The sequence below is a fragment of the Heliangelus exortis genome, chromosome 15 (genome assembly GCF_036169615.1).
Source record: "Heliangelus exortis chromosome 15, bHelExo1.hap1, whole genome shotgun sequence".
Taxonomy (NCBI): domain Eukaryota; kingdom Metazoa; phylum Chordata; class Aves; order Apodiformes; family Trochilidae; genus Heliangelus; species Heliangelus exortis.
In genome coordinates, this window is record NC_092436.1 from 3,849,687 (window position 1) to 3,875,726 (window position 26,040).

The 26,040-nt window shown below is 40.0% G+C and overlaps 2 protein-coding genes across 6 annotated transcripts in view; one reads left to right on the forward strand and one right to left on the reverse strand.

Moving 5' to 3' along the window:
- Nucleotides 1-890: 890 nt before the first annotated feature.
- On the forward strand, nt 891-10,860 carry PKD2L2 (polycystin 2 like 2, transient receptor potential cation channel). 2 transcript variants are annotated; one of them, XM_071758460.1, is made up of 14 exons: nt 891-1,325; nt 1,424-1,525; nt 1,747-1,880; nt 3,095-3,351; nt 4,105-4,326; nt 4,928-5,156; nt 5,657-5,827; nt 6,784-6,965; nt 7,507-7,627; nt 8,202-8,303; nt 9,208-9,281; nt 9,377-9,442; nt 10,063-10,160; nt 10,593-10,715. In XM_071758460.1, exons 1-14 carry the CDS (start codon nt 1,268-1,270, stop codon nt 10,628-10,630), a joined length of 1,854 nt encoding a protein of 617 aa, XP_071614561.1. In that variant the 5' UTR covers nt 891-1,267; the 3' UTR covers nt 10,631-10,715. The 2 variants fall into 2 exon arrangements, with proteins under 2 accessions (XP_071614561.1, XP_071614560.1); XM_071758459.1 differs by having other exon boundaries at nt 893-1,325; nt 9,373-9,442; nt 10,593-10,860.
- A 2,330-nt stretch (nt 10,861-13,190) lies between these two features.
- FAM13B (family with sequence similarity 13 member B) overlaps nt 13,191-26,040 on the reverse strand; it is a 44,795-nt gene continuing 31,945 nt past the window's right edge. Inside the window, exons 15-25 of one of the 4 annotated variants that reach the window (XM_071758472.1) lie at nt 25,731-25,796; nt 24,438-24,648; nt 22,576-22,705; nt 21,991-22,072; nt 21,532-21,761; nt 21,091-21,174; nt 19,835-19,930; nt 17,514-17,597; nt 17,252-17,418; nt 16,734-16,835; nt 13,191-15,523 (exon numbers count right to left, since the gene is read on the reverse strand). In XM_071758472.1, coding sequence (XP_071614573.1) covers nt 15,400-15,523; nt 16,734-16,835; nt 17,252-17,418; nt 17,514-17,597; nt 19,835-19,930; nt 21,091-21,174; nt 21,532-21,761; nt 21,991-22,072; nt 22,576-22,705; nt 24,438-24,648; nt 25,731-25,796 — 1,376 coding nt within the window. In that variant the 3' untranslated portion in view covers nt 13,191-15,399. The remainder of the gene's footprint in view (nt 15,524-16,733; nt 16,836-17,251; nt 17,419-17,513; nt 17,598-19,834; nt 19,931-21,090; nt 21,175-21,531; nt 21,762-21,990; nt 22,073-22,575; nt 22,706-24,437; nt 24,649-25,730; nt 25,797-26,040) is intronic. The other 3 variants (XM_071758473.1, XM_071758474.1, XM_071758475.1) reach the window with 3 other exon arrangements.

A 26,040-nucleotide genomic window follows, 5' to 3' on the forward strand; every position in this document is an offset into this window, starting at 1 on the left:
CTTGATCTGTTAAAACCAGCTATGGATGTCTGGCATCAGCTGCAGCCTGGCAAAGGAGATTCTTACCAGTCTGCCACTGGTCCTCCCTCTGCCTCCTCCACACATTATGTGTTTTCTGATAGCTATAAACTAGATGCTGACATTTCCTTAACACTTAAACATGTCAGAAAAGCATCATCAATATTTTTTTCCTTATACACTTGACCCAAAAGCTGCACTATATAACATGAAGCTCTAAGGCTGCCATGTTATACTTCTTCACTCCTTTAATCCAGAAGGGACTGGGATTTACCTGTTTGCAAAGCTATTGATTTGAATCATCCAAACAGTTTGCATGCTGTTATTCACAGCCACCTTGCTCAAAATAATGATACATACCATGAAACCTGGTTTTGCCAAACTCTGACAAGCATAATCTCTGAAGATTTTTCAACTAAAGGAAAATCTGCGGGGGTGGAACCAGACGGAACTCCTGCCAGGGGTTGCACAGTAACTCTGCTACCAGTCAGCAAATCCCACCAGCATCTTCCAGAACGGAAGAAACGAGGCCTTAACTTCACACCACAGCGTTCTGCCAGTAAATAAAAAATCCCAAACCTGAACCACACAGCACTTGAGTGTTAAACCCCCAACTACAGCCTTAAGCTCTACATCCACGCTTCTCCTCTGGGCTGCCAAAGCAATGAAATAAACTAAAATAACTCTTTGGGGAGTTGAAGTGACCTAGGGCAGATGGATAATAGTTTGGTCCCAGGCTTCTTTGGAACATAAAGTGAACGCAGTGCCCGGGCAGGGGCACGGTGCTGGTGCTTGAGCACAGGAGACCTCGGGTCTTGTTACCTCTGGGACCCCCGCAGCACCTGAACCTGCAGCGTTTGCATTAATACACACAGAAACGAACAGGTCCTCTGCTCCCCACCACTTCACGGCAGGAAGGGGATTTCTTGATTGCTCGAACTTAACCCAGAGGGAACCAGACTCTGCGATTTATCGTTTCACTTGTCCCCGAAGGAAAGGCTGCCCAGACGGGAGCAGCAAACCCGGGCTTCGCGGTGGGCAGAGGGGGACAGACCCGCTGAACACCGCCGACAGAAATAAAACCACGGCATAAGCTCCGAGGGCCAGAGGGGCAGCCCCGGGCAGGCCGCGGCTCCCCAGCCCGAGCCCTCCCGCTGGCCGTGAGGGGAACGGGCCCGAGGCGGGGGATCGGCCCAGCCCGGCCCGTTGGGATTCAAACGGGGGAGCGGCGGGAGCCGGCCCGGCCGCCATGGAGCCGGCGGCGGCGGGGCAGACACCCGTGTTGGACGGGGGGCTGAGCGGCAGCGGTGCGTGAGGCGGCCCCGGCCCCCACGGGAGGGGGGCGGACTGAGGGCTCCGTCCCCTGACTCCCCTGCTCTGTCCCCACCATCGTTTCCCCGAGCAGGTGCCCCGAGGCCCCGGCCCCCTTGGAGCGGAGAGCAGGAACTGAAAAGCGCCCTGCTGGAGCTGGTCGTCTACATCGCTTTCCTGACAATCCTCTGTATAGGTAAGGCGTCCAAAGACCCAGGTGATTCTTACAAGTAATAAATAATGTGCGAGCGGTCCCTCTCTGAGCACTGACACCGCCTGTCTTCAAGCCAGAAGTGTCACTCCAGCCGCAATGGCCCTGCCTGCCTTTTTCTAGCCGCATGACTTAATGGCAAGCGAAGCAGAGAAGCAGGGTTAGAAGCTGTTGTCATCCATCCCCTCTTTGCCCCTTCTTCCCAGTAACATTCGGCATGGTGAGCACGGACAGGTATTACCTGAACAAAGTCATGTCCCAAGTCTTCCTGGAGCCCTCCTCTGAGGATGCCAACAACAGGGGTTTCAAGAATATTCAGAGCAAAGATGACTTCTGGAAGGTAAGGCTCCCACTGAAAAGATGTTTTCTTGGAGAGCAAACAAGTGAAGAAGCTCCTAGTGTTAATCTGGAGCAATAAAGGCTCACAGCTCACTCAAAAGCAGTGTGCTAGATGCTTTGCTTCCAGCTGAAGAAAGGCAAATAATAACTAATTAAAATGCATTTGGAGAAGTTAATTCTGGGCACAAACAGTAATACTGATGTTTCCAAATAAGTAATAAAGAAAAACAGTAGGTCAATAATCACTGCATCATATTGTCAATATTAGGGTTGGTCTGAAAAAGCTGCAATAAAAAGATTTTGGGTTTACAGTTCTTTTGACTTTCAGCTGTTAAAAAAAAACAAAATTCTTTCCACTGGAGCACCCAGGAAAATATATTATCTGGGTTCATCTGGTTTGCTTCTCTTTTACCTTGTATTTCAGGAAAGGTTGCTAAATGCTGATCTCTGTTTTCACTACTAGGTGGAGGATTTCCCAAAAGTACCAGCATTGCCCAGCTGAGAGCAGAAGGCAAAGTTTCTCACCCTAATCTTGCTTAAAATTGGAAATGCCTTATTATAAAAATTCATTTGGCAGAATTGTACTCTCTCTTATCATGATATCTGTTAGTGCTAGTCCACAGAAAGCAAACCCTTTTTATACAATGTTCATACTGATGTACTAGGAATGGTTGTAACACATGCTCAGATGGTGCTAAGCCATAGGAGCATGTTGTTTGGTAGTTAGAATAATGTTCTCCCTAAGTTTAATGCTCCTTATTTGCATCTAAGAAACACCCTGCCTTCAAAAATAAATACTTTTTCATTTAAATTCAGATGACTAAAAACCTCAGAAATACATCCCAAAACAGATCGTCAGAGACTAAGATAACCAACAGATTTTGTTAAAACAACATAGAATGGTTGCCTTTAAACATATTTGTTTAGAATTCAGCAGGTTTCTTTCAGTGAAACCCCAAGCATATATGTTGTATTCTTACCCCTAATAATCCCATTACATTTCTCTGATAGAATTTCATGGGGCATAGAATTGACTCATAGCACAAAGATGTAAATATGTCATATAAGGCAGTACAAAGGTGTGAATTGTTTGTATTTTAGCTTAGATTTGGTAACTACAAGTAACCCAAGAACCCTGTAGAGACTTACATGCTAGTCTGTGGGGCAACAGTGGTGTTTAAATCTTCTTTTGAAACTTTAACCTCATTTGTACAGTTTGCAGAAGGAACTCTGTTGGATGGACTGTACTGGGACAAATGGTACAACAACAATACATTAACCTTCCAGAAAAATAACAGCCATATTTACTATGAGAATTTGCTGCTAGGAGTAGCCCAGATCCGTCAGCTGAAAGTACGAAACAGCAGTTGCTTCATCCACCCATATTTCCAGAATGTTTTAGAAGAATGTTACAGTGAATATAGTCATGGAGCTGAAGACACATCTGACTTTGGTCTAGGCAACACACCTGAGTAAGTCATTCTGTTTCATCACAGAGTGGTTTTGAAAACCTAACCAAATCCTTAATGCCAGGGATCTTCAGTTAGTAAGAACCATGCATGCAATTAAAAGTTTTTTTCCTGTTTACACTGAGATAAACCATGGGTTTGCTTTTGTGCCAACATTATAGATGGGAGTTTGGCATGGGATATGTACAGTGGAGAGACAGGAAGAACTGGAAACAGCGAGCCCAGTTCAGCAGCAGCACATGTTAGTGGGCCTAACTCCACTGACATCTCTGGAGAAATGATCAGTTCCATGAGGCTGGAATTTAAATTGCATGTTTATAAATTGGAGTCGTGCTAAAATGCTCTGGAAGCAGAGCCAAAACGCCTGCTTCATGCACTTCATCTAGCAATGATTTAATGCACTGAGAGAATATGCCACAGTAAAAGTGGACTATGTAAACCAGAGATAATCCATTTGCCTATAAAGGTTTTAAGGTAATAAACTGTCTGGCTCACATTGGGTGAAATCCAGATTCATAAGCAACTGGTGTTTTGTGGATGAACTGAGGTACAGGAAATAGGAGTAATTAAGGCTGTATGTTTTGTGTGTATTTAACAGTAAAAAAAAAAGGATTATTTAAATGTCTGGCTTAAATGGACACTTCTGGATGCAGAAGAACTCAAGAACTAAAAAGGACTACATAAAAAAAAAAAGTTAAAGCTTACTTCAGTCAAGTTTCCAGCAGCTGAGTTGCTTTCTTTTCCTGTTTCTGACAGATGGAAATACAACCCAGGACCCTCATTCTCTCCATGGCACTGGGGATCTGTGGGCTTATACAGGAGTGGAGGATATATATTCACCTTACCTAAATCAAAGCAGAAGAGTGTGGAGAAGCTGATATTCCTCAAGCATAATGAATGGCTCACTCAAGGCACCAGGGTTATATTCATTGATTTCTCAACATATAATGCTAATGTAAACCTCTTCTGTATAATCAGGTGAGTTCTTACCTTTACTACATGTGAAATCCCATTTATTGAGACATGATACTTCCATAAGGACACAAGGAAGGGCTGGTCCTCTCAGGCAGACATAGCCATATTTCTCAGGTACCAGCTGGCAAAAGAGAAATTCATTAAATATGCAGAAACTCAGTTACTGCAGGGAGCAGGGCCCCATCTTCCCTTTCCATTTTTTCCTAATAGCTGGTATCTGGTTAGTACAGCTGGTTGCTACTGGCAGCTGGAAGAGTTTTTGTAGCATTTTGCAAGATCAGAAACTGGATTATTAGTCCTCTTATCAGATAATGGAGGGACAAAACTCAGGGCAGGGTGAATTACTGCTCTTCTGAGGCATGGCTTATTTTAAAGACTTAAATGAACACCATAGCTTAACTATCCCAAGAGCTTCTCATTTTCCCCTCAACCTTCCCTGCCACGCAATACTCTTGTGAGAAACTGTTTAAGCCTTACAAGAAGGTCTTACAGACACTGGAGTCCCAGTAAGGTATTATTAATGTAGTAATAACCAATATTAGAAAATTAAGCTGAGGTGGTTTAAAAAGAATGGTAACTAACACCAGTCCCCAATTTTTTCCAGGTTGGTGGCAGAGTTCCCTGCCACCGGGGGTGCTCTTACCTCCTCACAGTTCTACTCTGTGAAGCTCCTCAGATATGTCACATACAGAGATTACTTACTGGCTTCTTGTGAAATCACCTTTTGCTGCTTTATCGTTGCATTCATAATCCAGGAAGCTATAAAAATAGTTAAACTGAAAAAGGAATATTTCAAAAATGCCTGGAACTGGCTGGAAATGCTGCTGCTGCTGGTGAGCTACCCCTTGACTTTCACTTCTGTGCTTGCTGGCCTAGGCTGGCACTGGATAGAGAGCCCATGAGCCAGAACAGATCAAGTCTCTCCTGGTTAGAGGCAGTCATCTGCTCTTCTACACTGAGGAGGCCACATGGCTCACCACAGTTCCATACTTCATCTCTTTTCCAGCTTTGCTGTCAACTTATTACAGTTCCACATCCTTTCTACTCATTTTACACCTTGTTTTAGCCTTAATCTGTGCAGAGCAGGGCAGCACAGAGCTAACCCAGTTTGGTGTGTAGCACGAGCCCAGAATTATCACAGTGCAGTTACCAATGGCTCGGCCAATAAAGTGCCACATATACAGTTCATGACAAACCATCTAAGAAGTTTGAGTTCTTCAAATCTGACCAAGAGCCTTTAAAAATCAATAAAGTCTTTGCTGTGCAAAGTAACAAGTCTGAAAAGAAGGGATACAGCTGGACATGAATTTCTTTGGCTTCTCCTTTCCTTTAGGCATCCCTCCTTGCCATTGCCTTCAACATATACCGCACTGTCCAAGTGTCCCTGCTGATGGAAGAGCTGCTGTCTAATGACTATGTATATCCAGACTTCTATTTCCTTGCATACTGGCAAGTCCTTTATGACAACATGATTGCTGTCACCATCTTCTTTGCTTGGTTAAAGGTATTGGTTCTTCTTTCCTTTTTTTTTTTTTTTTTTGGTACAAAAAAATCATTTTCTAAGCACAGCATAAATGTTGACTTTTACTTTTTCACGAGTGAACTGTAAAGTTGGGACTAAAAGGGAGCCAAAACTTATTTTTTAACCTTGGTTTGGGTGGCCTATTTGCTCCTAGTTACTGGATGAAGCTTCCCAAAGCTTTGCTTGATCCCTTTAGCAACCCTCTTTGCCCTTGGGATATTCTACAAATATCACAAAGAAGCTGTGGCACAGGCAGGGAAGCTGTTCTCATCTGCTAGAAGATGCTTAACAGTCATGCCCCAAGTACCTGAACATAAGCTCTCATGAAAGGTCACATCCTTTTAAAATAAACAGACTTTGGGCCTTCCTCAACCTCCCAGGCCAAGGCTGGAGGAAGATGTTTGGGAGCACTGGCAGTTAAGTTCTGTAGAAAATCTTCCTCATCACATCCATTCTGTGCTCCAGCTCCACATTCCCACTGCATCATCCTTCCCTCAGACTAATTACTGTTAATTTAATAGCACAGCTGTGCTTATAATTAATGACTGTCACTGAACAAGGCTTTTGTTCAGGCCCTGTTTCAGATCCAGAGCAAAAGAGAGCTTCTTACCAAGTCAGACTCTCAGGGAATCCTCAGATTCCCCTGCAGTCTCCTTGACCAGAGGCCCATGTTTGCTGGAGCTGATTACTGGTACCCAGTAAAAACCTGTCCACACACCATTAGCTTTAGCACATAAACCTGTTTGTTCTGGGGAATGGTCATCTTCTCCAGCAACACACCCAGTCCTAATTCTCTTTACAAATACTTACCCTTCAACTTCATTTCTAGGTAAGACTTAACCTGTAAATTATGATTAGAGATAACACAACAGAAATTCTCATAAAAAGTTGCAATATACTGTGATCTTCCAGTAACCATACTTTCTGTTCTCTTGCAGATATTTAAATATATAAACTTGAGCAAAACCATGACTCAGCTGTCCTCCACTTTATCTCATTGTGCCAAAGACATCATTGGATTTGCCACCATATTCTTCATTGTTTTCTTTGCCTATGCCCAGTTGGGCTATTTGGTCTTTGGGTCGCAAGTTGAAGAGTTTTCCACTTTCCAAAACTGCATGTATGCTGCTTTCTAAACTTTTTGATACAAATCCCTTGATTGGTGCAGGTGTAAACCAGTTTCTGCTAAGCAGAACTTAACAAGTCTCCCACATTGTAACTCATTTCTTAGAGAAAATTTAAAAAATAGCACATTTTTGATCCACCTGGAGATGATAAAGTTAAGATGCTCCAGCACCAAGAAGTAAATATTTATTTGTCTTAGCTCTAGGAATAAAATCCCCTATAGGGGGACATAGAAGCTTAACACCTTCTGTCCTGACAGAAGATAAGGGATCCTAAAGCCAGAAAAAGAAGGGAAATATTAAAAATACCCCCAAACCAACTTCAAATGTCTTCAAAATTAAGCATTTTTTCATACAAGCCATTTTAAATTTTTTTGTACTTTCAAATTTGAAATATATACTAAATGGCTGGTTTACCATTGCCTTTTTACCCTGGCTTGCCTTCTGATTTCAGTGACTAAGGTGTTTAAATAGTGCTTACAATACTTCTCTTTAGGAGAAGCCAGTCAACCTCATTCTTCTATTTTTTTCTCCCAGCTTTACCCAGTTTCGTATTGTGCTGGGAGATTTTGAATTTGAAGCCATAGAAACAGTAAACAGGATCCTTGGACCTCTTTACTTCATCACATTTGTATTCTTTGTGTTCTTCCTATTGCTGGTAGGTATCATCTTAAAAATCTTTATCCTATAAACAGTAGAGAATCTTGTACAATGCTCCAAAACAGGGTTTTCCACCCCAGGATAAGAGCAGACTTGCCTCAGTACAAAATCCACACTCTTCTGCAGTGCCAGACAAGACATTTCACAGCTCCCCCTTCCTCCAAACAGCCACAAAAGGGACTCTTGGAGCCACAAAATGAGCACGGTGCACCTTTCACTCCACTGCACCACCCGTTTCTTGAGATTTTAATTTCTGAAAATTTAATTGGGTGCTCTTGGAAACTGCATAATGGCAGCCATGGCATGGCCATGGGACTGTGTAGGGGCTGCTTTGCTTTATCAGTGAGATTAATGTTTTTATGGTGTTTTGAGAGCAAAACACCATCTGAAGAAGGTACAAGTAGGACAGGAAATCCATTACCTCCAAGGAACTGGGCCTTTTAACCAGTACTGCAGATGGGAAATATGTTACTTGTTATATGTGACATGGAACAGCCCCCAAAACACCAGTCCCAGCATAACACAAGTGCATTTTCCAGAAATGACTATCTAACAGCATCCTTCCTGTGCAGAATATGTTTTTGGCTATTATAAATGATGCCTATTCAGAAGTCAAAGGAGACTTTGAAGCGATGCCCTATCAACGACTGAAGTTGAGAGACCTCATTAGGAAGGTAAGGAAACACTTCCATAACTACCTCATTTGTTTCAAGGTAAGAGGAATTCTAAGCTACATCACTAGCAAAGAGCCTTAAACAGCTAACCTATAGCCATTTAATATTTGATTTTTTTTCTCTTTAAAAAAACATTTGACAGATGCAGACTTCCTTCCATAAAACCCTCAAGAGCTCCTAATGGTAAGAGGAGCACGAGAGTTAGGGTACAAGAAGCCTACCTTTACTTCAGCTTTTAAAAACATAATTTAAGACAAGTCTGGTGTGTGATATATCCTGTCCACAGCTTTCTTCAGACTTACTGTTGCTCCTCTTTCTAACTGAGAAACAGAAGATCTTCTCTGCATGGAAAAAACAGTAGAAATATGTACCTCTAAAAATCCACTAAGACTGTTTTTACGTGCCAGGAATGAGTACAAACGGGGAAGAAATCTTTCCCTAACTTTTCAGTTCAACTTGAAATTATGACCTACTCCTTTCCTGCCAAATGCATACACTGAAGCCAAAGAGATTGTGTGCAGTTCTGTCTCAGGGACAACTCAGTACCTCTGACTTGAACTGGGGAATACATCTTAGATTTTCCCACCCAACATCATGCCCTAACATCCTCAATTACAGTAAGATTAACTACTACAGTAAGATTAAACTGAATATATCTGAAAACAGAAACTTAAATTTGATCTGCTCTTGCCTTCAGTGAGGATTTCATGACAAAATATGACATATAGCAGGCAAAGTTCTCTGAGCTGAGCTAAGGGAACAAAGAAAGTGGTGGAGTGGTGGGATTTCTATTTAATTGCCTTTATATGCTGGTGTTTTTTCCCTTGCATTCAAGTCCTTGTGCAAAAGCATCTCTGGTTCCAGGCAAGCCATTTAAAATCCCTGCCTTTTCCTGTCTTTCCAGAGCTGCAATAAGGCCCTTGTCAAGCTCAGGCTAAAGAAACCAGAGATGCATCCAGCAGGCAAGAACCTGGAAAGGTAGGATCTCAGCATTTGCTGTTACCCCTGCACTGAGCACAGATGTATACTCACAGGATTTCTGTCTCTTCTCATTTTTATGAATGACAAGCAAGGAATTTCCAGCCACTGAAAGAAAGTCTGTTTCTCAGCTTTCCATTGAAAATGGCACTAATGAACAGGTAGGCTTTGTTCTTTCCTATATTCTTAGAAATTGCTTGTTATATTTCAAATGTTGAATAATACAACAGGAGTAATAGTTGTCCCCACCATTACTTTAAAAAGCTATTTCTCCACACGATACTTTTAACACTGTAAGAGTAGCAAAAGCTGGTCTTTAAATATATAAAAAAACCTCAAATTGTGCCCAGAACTTCAAATGAAAGCTTTCTCAGGCAAGCTCAGACACTGCAATAGCAGAGCTGGCAGGAGGGTGAGGTCAGTGTGTCCTAGACATGGTATAAACTGGTGAGCTGGGCCTTTACCCAAACGTTAAACAAACAGATGTATGGAAACCAAGTTTTGCAGCAATCTGCTGGGTCACAGGCTGCATCTACAGCAAGAAGAAAGATTACTGTAGCTTCCTTTTTTTTTTTTTCCCCCCCATCTCTCTCAACTCTTGACAGTTGCATCCCATCTTTTGCAAAGTGACAGAACAAAGTCCTTTCAGATAAAGAATTGAATGTTTTTTCTTCCCCAAGCTGTGTGCATGCCCCTCTCCTTTCATGAGTGTTACAGGTGTCCCAGTGAGCCATGCTGACCTTGTGATTATTTTTTTTTTAATTCTTTTGTCGTTGCATAGAGCCAACTACAGCAACCAAACCTACAGCAGTTTGTGCCTGCTGAGAACATGGTCTCAGTCCCAACTCAGAGAAACGTTTCTGCTGCAGAAATTCAGCTGTAAGTGTGTGAGTCTGTTCTTGCAGTCTTGTTCCCATCCCCAGGCAGCTGCAGCCCTAGCTGAAACCCTGAGTGACAACTGAGAGACAAATCCACACAAAGACAGTGATTTTAAGGTGTTTTCACTGTTCTGGCTGACAAACTTCCCTCAGGGAAAGAAGAAGAAAATGAAATAATTTAGTAGAGCAGTTTGTGAGGACATTAATCAAGACTGAGGTGGGACAAGAACTTAAAATATTTTCACTCTATCAAGAACAGTTCCTAGTGGCTGCCCAGGGAGGGAGGACAGAGACTTCACCTTGTGCTTGTGAAGGGGTATTTCAGGGCTTGGACCATTGGCAGCTGACACAAGTGAGCAAAAAGGATGGTTGCAAATGCCAAGTTCAAGGCCAGGATATCTCAGGGATTTATGGCTGTATTTGTGTGTTCTAGGCTCTTCGACTACACATCTCATTTGGGGATGGAATTAAATCAGACTAATAAAAAAATCAGAAGTATGGCAAAAATGATACAAAAACTGAAGAATAGTTCAGGCAAGAGAACACAGGAAAATACATGAGTTCACCTGGTAACAGAGATGGTCTAACTCTTCACACAGAAGAGTGTGAGATCCAAAGTCCCCATCCCACCCCCTACCCTGTATTTTTTCTATTTGTAGATAAGAGAAGCAGGAATATTAATAAATGTATATACCATTGCAGCTTTTGGGTCTTTTCTCAGAGAGTTTCACACATTTCTTCAGCTCTGAAAAGAACTGACCAACTTAGCTAGAGTTCTGGGTAAGCATAACCCACACACACCTGAACAACATTTATTGCTCTGCCTTGTTTCAGGGCTGCTGCACAGATTTGCCACCAAGAGAGCAGATCATGAGCAATGGCAGCACCCTGGGCCTGCCAAGCCCTCCATCACCCAGCACAGTCCAGAACATGGGCATTGGTCCTCCCTTCCCCAAACTGCCTTTTTGCCAGTGCATCTGCTGCCAAGGTTGATGCTTATCTCTTAAAAATTCTTATTTCAAGCACCTGCTGCTTCCAAAACAGGTTAATGTTGCCTTCAGAGAAAAAAAAACCAACAACATATTTTTTCAAGAAAACAAAAAACCCAAATAAAACCCCCACAGCCTTTTATTTCGGTGCCCTTAACAGCTGGAACCACCAGAGGGCGATTTGCTTCACCCTTGCACCGGTCTGGATTTTCAGAACATCCTTTTTATATCCCTGGGTCAATTTATACCTCTTGCCTCAGAGACAAGGTTCAAGGTTATGGTCAGGCCAGAAACCTGTGTATTCATTAATATTTGTTCTTTGCTGAGACTCAGCCACAGGAAGAAATAAAATACATGTCCAAATGCCATCTTAACATGGGGCCATCACTGGGCTGCAACACCTCATCTGAACCACAGTTCCTGCTCAAGAAGTGCTGCTGCTGCTGCTGCACATCTCAGCTCACACAGGACATGCAACCCCCAGCTTCCAAAGTAGCCCAAAACTACATCAATTCCACAGGGATTTATAATACTGCAAAGCCTGCACAGCACTATCAAGCTACTACCTGGTCTCTCTGCACCTAATCACACTGAGGAGGAGCTGTGTGGAGGGAAGCAGATGGGCATTTGGAGGACCCAGAAGGTGATGATCACCTCAGCCCCATAGCACAGTGTAGCCAGGCACTGCTCTGCCTGTCAGGGTTCACTGGTTCTGTACTTCAGTCTCCTGGCCAAGGTGAGGCATCCTGTCCCTTCTAAAGGGGACCAGTTTAAAATAAAACCACCTCTTCCTCTCCCAGGGGTTCCTGTTGCCATGCAGTCAGTCTCCCAGAAAACATAAGGTCCCTGATGACCTGGTTATCTGGATTACTCAATAGCCTGACATGCAGAAAACAGAAGTATTGCATCTTTGGCATCTCAGACCTTTCCTCTTCCTGGCAGCCCCTCTTGGATAAAGTCTCAAAACCTTGACCCACAGTTACGTACCCAGAACTTCATCAGTAGCTTTCAAGCACTCCTTATCCCTGGCTCTGCACCTCTGGGGTGTGGGAAGCCCTCTCTATAGCCTGCCTCACTTCTCCCCACAACCTCTTTGCCCTGTGGTCACACAACAGCTCAAACAAACCTGTTTAAAGATGTGAAGCTTGGATTTGTGTTTCCACAGAACTGGTTATGTATCAAGTCTTGTGCCACTATCACTGAGCTTTTACTGGAGGCTGCCTTCCTTCCCCTCTTTATTCCCTCAGCTTCCTAGTTTTTCTTCTTCCCATTTACCACAGACTTCCACACATCCACGAGCAGAGTCTTCACCTTCAGGAGCTCTTCTGTCCCCTGCTGCCAAGCCTTAGGCTGAGGAAAGGTGGATTTACACAAAATACCACAGAAGAGTAAACTGTAAAGAACTCAGTTGCATTTCATATGATCTTACATCAATACACTATGGACAAAAAGCCTACTTTGTCTAGAGAAAGAGCATCCTCTTGTGTTTAAGTGTGTGCAGTAACAGTGCTCTGGCCACAAGCACAGCAGTAACTGCTGCAATGTGGATTCAGAGGCTGAGAGAGCATCATGGATATATAGACACAAACATGGCTCAGCAGCTGAAGGTGTATTAATTGGCAGTGAATTAATTAGCCAAGTAAGGAGCTAATCAGCTGTCTGCCCCATCTACTCCCCAAGTTGCTCCTATTGGAGCAGGGATGAGTAGGGCTCAGCCTGCTCCTACAGCATCACCCAGCAGGCTGGCACCCTGGCAGGAAGAGATGTCCACCTGGCACCATAAGCCAAGTTGTCAGTTTAGGAGCTGATCTGGTCACTTTCCTGCTGTCCCCACTGAGCAGCACAGTCTAAACAGGTAAAATAAAGCTTAAGATGCTGCAGCTTCAGCAAGGGCTGTCTCAGCACCAGCTGGCAGGCTGTGGAATTCAGCCCTGCCTCAGCAACACCCTGAAACTACAAATACACCCAGGAATATTGGGAGACTCAGCACTTGTTTTTAAGAGAGAGCAGTGGAGGAGAAAGCATGATGAGAAACAAAGATGTATGACAATAAAGGTTAAGGTACTTTTATTATAAAAGTCTATACAATGAGCACCAGACATAGCAATGCATTTATATCTGGCTTAGTTATATATATTTCATATCTATATATCCATACAGATATATAGGTTTTGCTTTTACCAAAGTAAAACTGTTATATCACAAAATGCCTAGATCTACCATTTATTTATTGCTCAACAAAGATGGCACAAAACACACTCAGCATAACTGTTGCCATGCTTATCTACTATACTGAATAAACAGCCAAACACTGCATAACAAACACAAAGCAGCTGTTAATTCTGAATTGGAACCAGTCTGATCACTCACTCACTTATAAAAATATTGGAATCATATAGATTTAAGCATTATAAAGGAGGAATATATTATTTAAAACATTTAAATAGTGCATATTGACATTTTGCATGTGGTATATAAAACACAAACATTCATGTACAACACTATACAGTACACATTAGTTTCAATGTTTGGATACACCCGTGTCTGCAGACTGATAGAAAAGTAACTGAAGTGTACATTGCACAATGAAACTGATTAATTGATAAATGGTCAAGACTAGTTCAACTTCATATTTCTCTAGGGTCCCAGATCATTCTGCAGTAAAATAAAAGAAAAAAAAAAAAGAAGGCATACCACCAGTGCTCAATAGTTTTAGTGCTTTTTTTTTTTTTCTGAATTCCAAAATCACATGCCTATGAGCAAAGTAAAACAAAATAAGAAGTATTCTACAGTACACAGATGTAATCTGAGCACTAAAAATCCTACTTCCAACCTATTTCATATGCTTCATGACAGAACAGCAAGTCTATGAGGTTACATGCTAGCCGTTTTCTTACGTTGTGAGAAAGTTAATTTTTGGTCTTTCATAAAGCAATGTGAATAATAACTATGTTGACATCAGCCAGTCATAAAAAACATGCAGTGAGAGTAGGTGCATGCAAAACATGGCCACAAGCAAACTGATACACTGAAGGAAAAACAAAACAAAACAAAACAAAAGCACCAGTTAAAATTAACACTTAGATTTTGCCAGATCAAAACCAGCTGCTGATGGCTGTTGCAGAGCATAAAGCTAAATCATCATTCAGCACAGCAGATGTGATACTCAAAACATTATTTAGTTTCAACTCTGAAGCTAAATCATGCAAGGCCCATAAACTGTTTTGCTTACATCATAAAGGTTAGGTAACTTTTTTTTTTTTATTCTCCAACTGTAAAACAAAATTGTGATAAACAGCAGTAACTTCTTCCCTCACAACTAACAGTTCACCCTGTGGTGCACATTAACTACACTGATTTTAGCCCTTGATACCTTACTTAGTTTGAGTACAGTGCAATTTTAACTGTCCTAAGCCAGCTCTTTTCTGCTGGAGCTACACAAGTCTCAACACCATCAGCAAAGTTCATTATGTTCCTCAAATCTTCCCAAAGTGGAGATGCAGTATCCAATTCAGACAAACCACTGTGTCACCATGAGTTGATAAACAAGAACCAATAAAACCATAAAGTGAACAAAAGTAACCCAAGTCCTGTAGGCAGCATGTGATAAAACTTTTCAGTGTTCCAAGTTTTAAAAGACACTAAAGCAAGGTCACTTTCTGGTTTGTCCACTGTCATCTTTATCAAGGAGGAAACGTGACCACTAATGAGCAAAATCCACATATGTTAATTATTACTGTGTAATAGGTGCAATTTAGAATATCAAAAATTAAAGTTGTTCCACAGCAGTCCTCTGAAAGGAATTTCAGTCTGTTTCTAAAATGTTCCAGGAAAAAGAGCTCTATGTTTAATTTGCTGACTTTTTTTTTCCCATAATAAAAATTAGGCAAGAAGAGTAGTTCAGTGTAGTATTATGGATTAAGAATTTCTTCAATAATGCAACAAGTTGGTAGTAACAAAAGTCTCAAAGTTCTTGTATGCTAAAGAAAAACAACTATGGTTTGGACAAGATGGATGCATCTGTAATATAAAACTTTGATGGAAACTGTGTTTGCTAAAGTTGGATAGAGCAGTCTCAAACTTATTTACTCTCTCTCTAGACAGGACCTACTCACCCTTCAGACATGTTATAGTGGCACCACAATAAAGTGCACAAACTGGATTCTTTCAACAGTGCATGACAAATGAGCACAAGCACCCAATCAGTACAGTGGAAACATCACGTTATTCAGTGGGTTGGAGGAATATAATTTAAATTGATTTTGAAGAATCTTGTTTGCTGATAAGGACTTCTAACAGCCTAAGTTTGGCTTTAATTTTCTTGTACTCTCTGTACTCATCAAGCATTGGAACCCGATCTTCTTTCTGTACATTCCTGTAAAAAGGACAACAAAGTTTCAAGAAAATTCTCCATACTGCAGCAAGCCAAATTCAAGAGCATCAATGTGCAGTTATCTTAGGGCCTAATAAAAACATCTTTGGCAGCTGACTCACAAATAACAGACATATTTTTATATTTTTGTTCATTGTAGTTAAAATTACCATCTCCCAGAAAACTGAATAGAAAACCCACAAGAATTTATTCAGCACAACTTGGTGCAGCATTGTTATAAACTGCTCTCTTAAGTTCTTCTCAAGATTTTATCAACAAGATATGAAGACTTCAGTTTCAGATCCTGTGTATACATTACAGAAAAACACAAATTTATATTGGTCTACATTTTCACTGTATCTAGACTGACCCACAAATTGACAGAAGAAAATTATTCTTCTTTATTTAAGAATTATTCTTCTTTATTTAAGAAGAACTATCCAATTAATCTAATCCATCTCACTTATTTAAAAATAAGTGACTTGCTACTGAGTCAAAAAGAGTTATGTCCCAAATTCAGCTAAGTTCATGATGAAGCCACGTTACTTGAATTGGTCTGATCAATGGTCCAGAGGTTTATAGTTAAGGAGAAATACAATAAAAAGTACATTTAAGTGAAAACATCTGCCAGTCAAGAAAGTGACTGACCTCTTAAGAGTGTTGTTACTTTTCTTCATGAGGTGATACACCTTGAAAAACCTCCTACACAATGGGTAGCAGTTCAATCAAATTAATAACATATATTTAAATAATAAATCTAAAAGATCTGTACAATACAGGGAATAATAGAAGTTATCTATCCTACTATTGGTAAAGCAAATATCCACTGTCAGGACCAGCCAACTGGAACAAAGGTTTAAAAGGCAAACTTCCCTGCTCTATGTTAAAAAATGAAGAGGGGTAATCTGAAGAGTTTTTCAATATAAAAGTTACTTTTCCTATTTAAAAGAAAAATAGAAAATTATATATTTTATTATACTTCTTCCATTTTCATTACTATGCTTTACAGACTGCAACAGAGGAAACTAAACTCTGGGCAATCTTGTCCTGCTATTAAAAATACATAAGAATGTTACCTCCTTCATGAGATTATTCATAGCAGAGATTAGAACAGATCAGATTGCATTTGGCAACATTCATACAGAAAGCTGCAAAAAAATACTTGGCTACAAAATGAAGTTGCTGTCCAGAATCTGTTTTTGTGTAAACAAACCTTCCATTCTGCTGATAAAACTCCTCTTCAAATTCTCTTAATGTCTTACGTAGCTTCTTTTTTTCAGCTCTGGCTTTCCACAATTGCTCCAATAATTCAGGCCTAAAAATTTCAAATGAAAGAAAAACACTGTTAGCCATACAATAAAATTTAAATTCTCCAAAGCACAGTCAAAAACAACTGAGCTAGCTGCACTAATGTTGTGTCTTGCTCCTAAGGAACATGCTAGCTGTCTGACAGTGAAATATTGAGAACAAACTAATAGTTATTAAAAGGGTTTAAATTTTCTGCTGTGTGCAGAGCTTAAGGAAGGCTGGAAAGGATTCAAAGGACACGAAGTAATCCACTGAATACAGAAAGATCTTAGACATGTCAGAGGAAAGAACAGTAAATCAAGCCAAAGACTTCCTGAGAAGTGAACACATCTCCCTTCCACCCCACATCATCTAGTTGGTACCATAAATATGAGACAACTGCAACTTCTATTAGTGATTTAGTCACTTCTTATTTTTACATACATAGAAGCAGCACGTGTGCTTGACAGCCTAAGGTCCCGGGTCAGTTTCTCTTGACCATCTTCCACATCAGACTCATCAACTGGGCTTAAAACAGACTGCGTTTGGACAGCAGCTTTTAAGATATCATTCAGGTCTGCAGACAAACCATCACTTTCCTCCTCTTCTTCCTGTAAGTCAAAGCAGAAATTCAAAACACATGAAATATTTCAGTTCCCTATTACAAGTACTGGGAAGTATTTTTTTTAAAATGCACTGTACACACCTTAATTTCTTCAAAAAAATGGGCAGTTTCACCTTCAATAATGGGCTGTAACATCTGCCCCCTTCTCTTGGTTGATGGTGACCCCTGCAAAAATACAAGTTTGCTTCATTACATGCAGCATTAAACACTGCCAAAACACTGCTAGAATTTTCAAGTTGCTTAATACCTAAAGGTGTTTCTTCTCCTAGAAAAATAAAAGACCACAAGCATTCTCTACAGAGCACAAAAAACCACAAAACCTAAAAAGCTCATATGCCCAAAGCATACCTGACACTTTACATGCTGAAGCATGTAATTTATGTACAAATACTCTTCTTCAGACTGAAGAGAAGAAGCACTCCCTCCCTCCCTCCATGTTTTGAAAGAAATTCATAAAGTGCAAGGGTATATCTGAATTCAGTATTTACTCTTGCTCCTCCCAAACCCAATCACAGGGAAACTATAAAGCTATACAAGGCCAGATCTGGTTTTTACCTTCTGCCAGGCATAAATTGGGAATAATACTGCCAGTTTCTTTTTCTAGGCTACTCTGAAGCTCAGCAATTAGAAGTGCCAGTTACCTACTGCCAACTCAGTGTCAAGAACTTTTGAACTTCAGCCTAAACAGGTGCTGGGCAGGAACTGCTGCTGGCTGCCTGTGGCACACATGGAATTACACCCTGCTCATCTGTTACCCCTGGAGCACATAAGCAATTGCAACAGATGGACACTTCCAACAGGAACAAGGTGGAACATGAAAGCCACACAGACAACAACCTGTCAAAAATCTTTAGTTTATTCTAAGTAAATAGCTTCCTGCTTCTTTTGACATTTCCATGCAGGCTTCACAGTATTTGAAAAGTACACCATGATGCCATAAGAAAGATCTCATGGAAGCAACCGCCACATAAACCAAAAAACAGTTCTTGCAATACCTGGCCCTGAGTATGTCCTACCTTGAAGCTACCACTGAACAATACTTGGTAATTGGAGAGCTCCACTTATCTATCTTGCAGGTTTCAAAAGCAAAGGCCTGTGAAAAATATTTTACAGGTGTTGCCTACAGCACAAATTAGAAATTTAATTTAAAATCCTTTTGGATACGAGAGCAATTACAATATATTCATAAGGCTACTTATTATTCAGAGAATACTTTGGGTTAGAAGGGACATTTAAGTGTCATCTAGTCCAAACCCCCTGCAATGAGTAGTGACATCTTCAACTAAATCAGGTTGCTCAGAGTCCCATCCAACATCTCAGCTGAAGAGTTGTATTTTTGAGGTAAGAGATGGGATAAATATTAGGGCACCACCAATAACCAGTGACTCACCAGTCAGGAAGAAATGCTTAGGTGTACAAGAGCAACCTGGGCCCCTGGAGTTCAAAAAGAGGTACTGAAGCCTTCAAGCTGCCCTTAGACTGAAGTTACTGCAATGTAAATTTTTTTTCCCTATAAAAGCAGCTATCCAAAAATATATGTGCAAGAAAGGAATGATCTTGAACTGGTCCTTTTATCTCAACATACTTCAGCTTAAAGGGGACAGCAGAGGATAGCCAGAGGCAACGTAGACAGACAATTAAGTTGCTGCTGAATAAGCTACTGCCCAGCTATATAAGTCTGGTAGAGAACTCTCTGCACATAAAGAGATTATCTCACATCAGCTATACAGTCTCCTCTTGCAAAAAGGGTCAAATAGCTACTATCATTCAAACAGTTTTACAGGCATAAACATGTTTACACTCATCTCCTCACACAGTATGAAAACTTTTCTTCCTCATCTCTTACCAGCCCAGAGAAGAAAGAACAGAAAGCACTACATGTTAGAGGGAAAAGAAGTGAAAATACAATGAAAAAGCACAGATGTTGTACAGATGTTGCAGAGACATGTCTCACAGTGGGGAAGCATGAAGGAATGGAACAGTTCTTAGGGCCACTCTATCACTCATGCCTCTGGTGACAGAAACCTGCAGCACAGGAGAGGCAAGATTCACTGCAAGAGGTGTTGCTATTCTTGGGAGGACTAAAAGTACAGTATGTGCTGTGGATCCATACCTAGCACAGGGACCTGGGAACAGCAAGTCAGAACCTCTTATTTACTTCCACAGGGAACCATTTCCTTCCTAAGAGCCATCAAGGTCACAGACAAGCTTTGAACTCCTTTGCTTTCAGCAGTAAATCAAATGCCTCAAGTCTGATGACAACACCACCTCATATATTGCACAAGAAAGATGTCTTCATGGAACACTTTTACTAAACTTTTTACTAACACTTTTACCTTTTCTAAAGGCACCCTAGCAGTTCAACAGTGGAAAAAAATAGAAATAGCATGTGTTTTACTCACAAGAATAGGAGTAATGCTTGCTCTAGTTAACATTTGTTTTACAAGTCTGTATCTGTCATAAAGTGGCTTCACAATATGTCTTTCTTCTCTAGTAACCTAAAGGCAGAGAAACCACAGAATTAATTATACCAGTCACTCAATAAAATACAAGCACACACAAAGTGGTATGCTTCTCATGCCAGGCCACATACATTCCAATTAGGAACATAAAACTAGTTTAAATTGTGTGTAAGAAGTTTTGCAGACAAAGGAAAATGTGAGGGTGCTTTTTGCTCTCTCTTTTCTCACTTTAACTCTACATATTTTTCAGGAAGTTGTTAGAAGAGCTTCACTAGAAGCAAACTATCTTTAAAGGCCTATGGAAAAGAGGGGAAAACAGGGACCAAGAACTGGAGGAGGAAATTGTCTCTAGCAATGATGATGATTCTACAGAAATGACAGGGGGGGGAAAAGATGAAATTGTAAAGAGATTTTATTTGATATTTGACTTACACTCAATTCTTGACAACTGTGTATACTAACATAATGAATCCTAAAGTCTACCATGAACAGTTACTAGCATTTGCTCTTGAAGGGGATTGTAGAACCAGTATTTCCAAGACCTTGGCTTTCAGACTGAAAGGCTTGGTCAGATTTATTTGTCAGTGCTGCTTATAAAGTTAGTGTGCCAAGTCCAGAAGGCAAATCAAACAGCAACTGCAAAGATCTCATGACTGGACTAGTGATGCTGATTCACTGTCCAAGAATGAAGAACTTTAGGTGTATCAGTTGCTAGTCTTTTACTCTAAATTCCCTGTTTCCAATTATTTGAGATACATGCCACAGACTTAGGATGGAAAAAAAAATCTTTTCATTTTTGTTTTTGTGCAATCCAGAATAACATTTCAGGCCTTCTCGCAAGAAATTAAAAAACCATAGTTTGTTTTAAGATTTTCTTTCTTATTTCTCTCTTCATTACGATTGTTATTTTACTTGATTTATTAAACTGTTCTCATTCTCAACCCCTGACTTTTCTGACTTTTACCCTTCTGGTTCTCTTCCCCCATTCCCTCTGCAGGTAAAACTGAGTGAGCAGCTTTCTGGTTCTTAGTTGCCAGCTGGATTTAAACTACAATACCATTGAGATAACTGTTTTGAAGAAGAAAAAAACCAAACAAACTCACACCAGCATTAAATTCTGGTAGTACTACTGCACAACAGTTACTGTTGTCTATGCAAACATTAATTTCAGTTTGATGAAATAAACCAAGCATTACCGGGCGTCCATGTTGGCTTTCATAATACAGGAGGCTTTTCTGGAGAGATGTTTTCTCTTCTACCAAATGGTCTTTTGTCATTTTCTGTCAGAAGAATAATTGACATCCAACACAAGTCACTTCAACAGTTTTTCTGTTATCTGCTATACAGATGCCTTAGCCAAACTTAGCTTGGTTAATACCACACATCCCACCTTCAGCTGTTAATAAAGCTGTCCAATATTGTCAGCACATACTTGTAAGTATTTTAATAAAGAGTGAGCAAGGAAAATGTGGTTCATCTTGGTAATTTCCCCACAGAGCCTGAAATATAAGAGCTTAGTAAAGTGCTGCTAGACAGAGGCATCACTTTGTCAATAAAGTGTTATCTGAAATGTCTGACAGTGCTCTATTTCCCTCTATTATTCTCCTAAAACCAGCCTATCCTTAACTTATGCTTACTTTTATATCTTCTGGCAAACACCTCTCAACTCGTTTTTCCTTTAATCTTTTCAAAATCAGTTCAAGTGTAGCTTCCTTGGTGGGCTTCTTCTCCTTCTGCACAACCTGCATCTCATCTCCATTTTCTTCCTCCTCTTGGTCAAGAGAGGAACCAAAGCTTTTGGGAAGAGTGTTACTGCGTGGACGTGTTTGAGGCATGAACTCCCCATCTGAGCTCTTCTGCTTTGCATCTGAAGTAAGAAAAATTGCTCAATCCAAATGTTTAAAATAAAGAACACATTCCTTTATTTGCAGTTAAACCATAACAATCTGCATAAGCAAAGTTTCTCTTCTACTGAACTAAGAAAAAAAAAAAGCTACAAAATAATTTTGATTTTTGAATAGTTCAGGATCTAGAAACATTTTTACTGTACTGTGGTAATTTGTGTCTGTAGAAAAACAAACTGTAGCATCCCTTACCTTTGATTTGCTTTCTCAATTTGGTAAGTTCAGTCATCCATTTTAAAACTTTTGGATTGGCTGCAATATCACTGTAGGAGGGCTGAAAAGTAATACAAACAAACTACATTTTACAAAAAGCAACTTGGAGCTTGTTTATAAATATTTCTTTCAAGATTTGGTAACATTTTTAACAGCAAATATGAGCAGTAACATGAATGCTCCTCTTAGCACCAGATCAGATCTCAGTGCTAATAAAATGGACAATGCTTGTGAAAAAAACAAACCTTGAAACAAAGCAGCAGAAGTTGAGCCAGAGAGTGGTTAAAATGCTTCTATCTCTGAATGTGCCTCATCTGATATGCCCTGCAGTCTCACTGCATTAATGTCATTGCCCTTCTTTGAGCTCAGGCCTTTAGGTCTGTTTGCTAGTGCTGCTGTTGTAGGCAACAGTGTGCAACAAAATTTTTATCATTTGTGATTCCACAGTGTCACAGTTTAATACCCAAACCAGGACACACAGTCAGTCATTCAGTGATGAAATACACAAAATAACTTAGCTCTACCATGCATTTATCCTGAGCAAAGGCAGAAGTGGTAACTTACCTTACTGTTTTTCTCTTTTTCAAATTGTTCCTCAAATTGCTTTATTTTTTTCTGTAATTTCTTGACAAGCTGATAAGGTGTCTTGTCTTCCCTTTTGTCATCTTTTGAGCTAAAGGATGCTCTTCGTGTTCTGGATTAAAAACATTTTTTTCTGTCATTTAATTGAACAAGTGCAAGCAACTTGTAAATTTGAGTAACAGATCACCAGTTTCAATTTTTTTTCTCCAGTTCATAATCAATTCTTTTCAGGTTTTCAGTTAGAGCTATTCACTTACTAAATCAAAAGATTTTGATCTGCTGACTTCAAAATGTGATGTTTTTTCCTCTCTAATTTCAGTAATACTCCTAACAGAAAAGCAGCATTTGAAATGCAAGTGTAGTAAACTAATATACTGTTCATTACATTGCCATTACAACAGATTTTTCTGGTGTCTAGGTTACTTATTGAAGTTTCTGGATACTCAGTACTTCTTGAAATACTGGGCACACAATAAAGCCCAGATTAGAAGCAGCCACTAAACAATCTTTGGTAATAAGATAGTTCCCCTTACCTGTGTTAGGCAAGTTATTAGATACTCATATAAAAAACATCTACATTTTCTAATCTGATGGCCTCACTAATGTATTTCTAGAAGATGAGATTCTGGGTTTGAATAATATTTTGCAGTTGTTCAGCTCCTTGTTATTTCCTGCTTCTAAAAAGCCTTCTTATTTAATGAGAATTTTCTGGTACACAAGGTGCCTGAACGATTTCTTAGCAGAGTCAGGGACATCTCCGTAGTTCCAGTTATTAGAAATACTAATCTAATAATCTACTAGTACAAATCCTTATTAGTTTCAGGATGAGAACAGCTATTACAATCAGCACTTCACTGCAGGTCAGTCTTCTGCATCATTTTAATAGTTCTTACCAACTATCTTCTACAGCTAACTAGAGAAAACCTGGGCAAGCATCTTTTTCAATCCACTTTATGAATTTTCAGACAGAGAATTGAAGACTCTAAACTTCATTTTTCCTGTCTGAGATTTTTCTCATTTTTATGGGATTATTTCTTCCTAAAAGGCACAGTCATTCTTAAATTCTCTTTCATAGTAACAGCAGTACCCTGTACAGGTTACAGGTTATTTACAGTTTTAGAGGGTCTCACTCCCCAGGTGTCACACAAGTAACTTGGCAGCTTGTTTATTTACACCTCTACTTTCATACACAGGGTTTGATGGGCTCAATCCTCTGAATCTGCAGTAGCAGAGCTGTATTAGGAGCCCTTCCACAGCCCAGATGAAGAACTTTCCCAAACTGCACACCTCAGTTGCAATGGTTTGTATAAACTGGCTCTCTGTACTGGAAATGAATAACATGGCACACAAAACAAATGCAAAATCATGCAACATGAAAAGAGAAATTCATGCTACTGGAGATAAAAGCAAACCAAACCCAAAAAACAAACAACCAAAACTTTCATAAAAATCCTAGACCAGCAGTCCAGTAAAAACTGGTAAACACAGGATATAAATACTATGTTCAGCCCAGGAAGTGCCAAGTACAGCAGGTTGTCAGAAGCCCTCATCAAATGCCAGGGAAATCTGTGCAAGCTTGCCCTATTTTTATCCTCTCTCCCTCAACATCTGCCAGTGGCCACTTTGAGAGTCAGTATCACCCCAGGTGAACCTCTGCTCTGACTCACTATGGCAGCTTCTAGATGAACATCCACATGTCCACATAATGGTCCATTTGACCTCGGTCTTCAATCACTTCATATCATGAAAACCCATATAAAGTTGCTGTATACAACAGCTGTATTTCCATACTGGCAGTTATGACTCCCATCCTAACAGCCACCTAATTGCATTCAAATACATACCTAAGGAAAGAAAGTGCTTTGGATGAAGAATCCAATGTTTCTGGATCATGTAAGAAACGTTGGCTTTGCCCAAAATCCAAACTCCGATGTGACAATATGGGATGACAGTCCTCTTCCAATGGATGGTTAGTCATCCTTCCAGCCTGTGGGGAAAGCTGAGCCTCTCCAGATTCACTGTCCTCCTGCCAAGATTTGAAAGCAGGAAATGGATCTAGAAGATAAAAAAGGGAAGCAAAATGGTACCTTTCTGTTAACAGAATTCTAAACTGGAGGCAAAAGGCAACAAAAACACGTACTCAATGCTTAGTCTTGTATGCTCTAAAGGATGTGGTGTCGTACACAAAGTGAATAAAAACATTGAAATACATCAGGGCTACAAATTCTGTCATGTAACAATCGAAAGAAAAAGGTACTGAAATGAAGTATGCACACTAGGATCCCTTTTTCAAAGTGTCTCTTGGGAGTATGCATTTCTGAACAGTTCAACAGTGTAAAAGAGCCTATTTACTTATCAGAAATCCAAAGTTGGAAGAATAAATTTATTGGCTGTTGCAATATTTAGTTGTGGAAATTAATTTTTATACCTTAAGCATGTACTCTGAAAGACTGTCCTCTTGGTTTTGAAGAAGGTAAGCTTGACAATACCTCTTTAGGTACAATGCCCATTTGCTAAAGTCTTTATAAAGGAGTGTTGTTGGGTTTTTAAATTTAATTCCATCTTGACACCACTGAGAAAAAGAGATTTCTTAATTTGTGGAAGCTGATTTTCTTAAGGCAGGAGATTCCAAAACAATCATTTTTTAAAAATCCTTGTAAAAGCTGAGTTGCTTACATCCCTTAAAATTCTCAGGTATGATTTCCTTGCTGTCTAACAAAAAGCTGATATGGCCTTCAAAGCACTTAAATTTAAAATCCCACCCCCCTTTTCTTTTCAGACAGTTGCCTGTATTTTCCAGTTCAAATCAGAAATTTGAAAACTGGGTTCAAAGTGTGCAGAACAACAATAAAACCCACAAAGTAATCTTCAAAAAAATAACCCTTGTACCTGCTTTCCATTGTACATTCACTAAGTATTATTGGGATTTTTCATTTTGTTTTTAAGCTGTGATCTTGCCTGTTTACACAGGACAAGATACAAGAAGAGGGCCTTTTAGGAAAAAAAGCGAACAAAAAAAAAACTGCAGATCAGAACACTCCCAAGATAATAAGGGACAGCAGGTGAAGGGTTAGTTAGAAAGCAAACCATAAACTATCAAAAGGCAGATAACTGAACGTATGGCGAACCATACTTACCCTCCCCTTCTCTCTGCAGATGCATTGTTTTGAAATCAATGAGGGGAAAAGTGATAGGGCATGGCGCTAATAAAATGAAAAAGAATGGCAAAAATACTAAGGTGAACACACAGCACAGTCAGAACAAACTATACATAACATGTAAAGCAGGAAGATAACAGTACCAGGGAAAAATATCCCATCTTTTGGGCCAGGTCCTGAGCACTCTCAGCTTCCAAACAATTTCAATGGCAGGTAAGGATGCTCAGTCCTTAGCAAATTGGAACTTTTTACTGAAAAGATTTACGAGGAACTGATATAGGAATAGTAA

What these genes read in the sequence shown, in the direction of transcription:
- PKD2L2 (XM_071758459.1), top strand. Translation starts at nt 1,268, where the DNA reads ATGGAGCCGGCGGCGGCGGGGCAGACACCCGTGTTGGACGGGGGGCTG. An exon ending in GGTCTAGGCAACACACCTGA is followed by an intron (nt 3,352 to 4,104) that starts GTAAGTCATTCT and finishes TGTTTCTGACAG; the next exon opens with ATGGAAATACAACCCAGGAC. An exon ending in AAAATGGCACTAATGAACAG is followed by an intron (nt 9,443 to 10,062) that starts GTAGGCTTTGTT and finishes GTCGTTGCATAG; the next exon opens with AGCCAACTACAGCAACCAAA.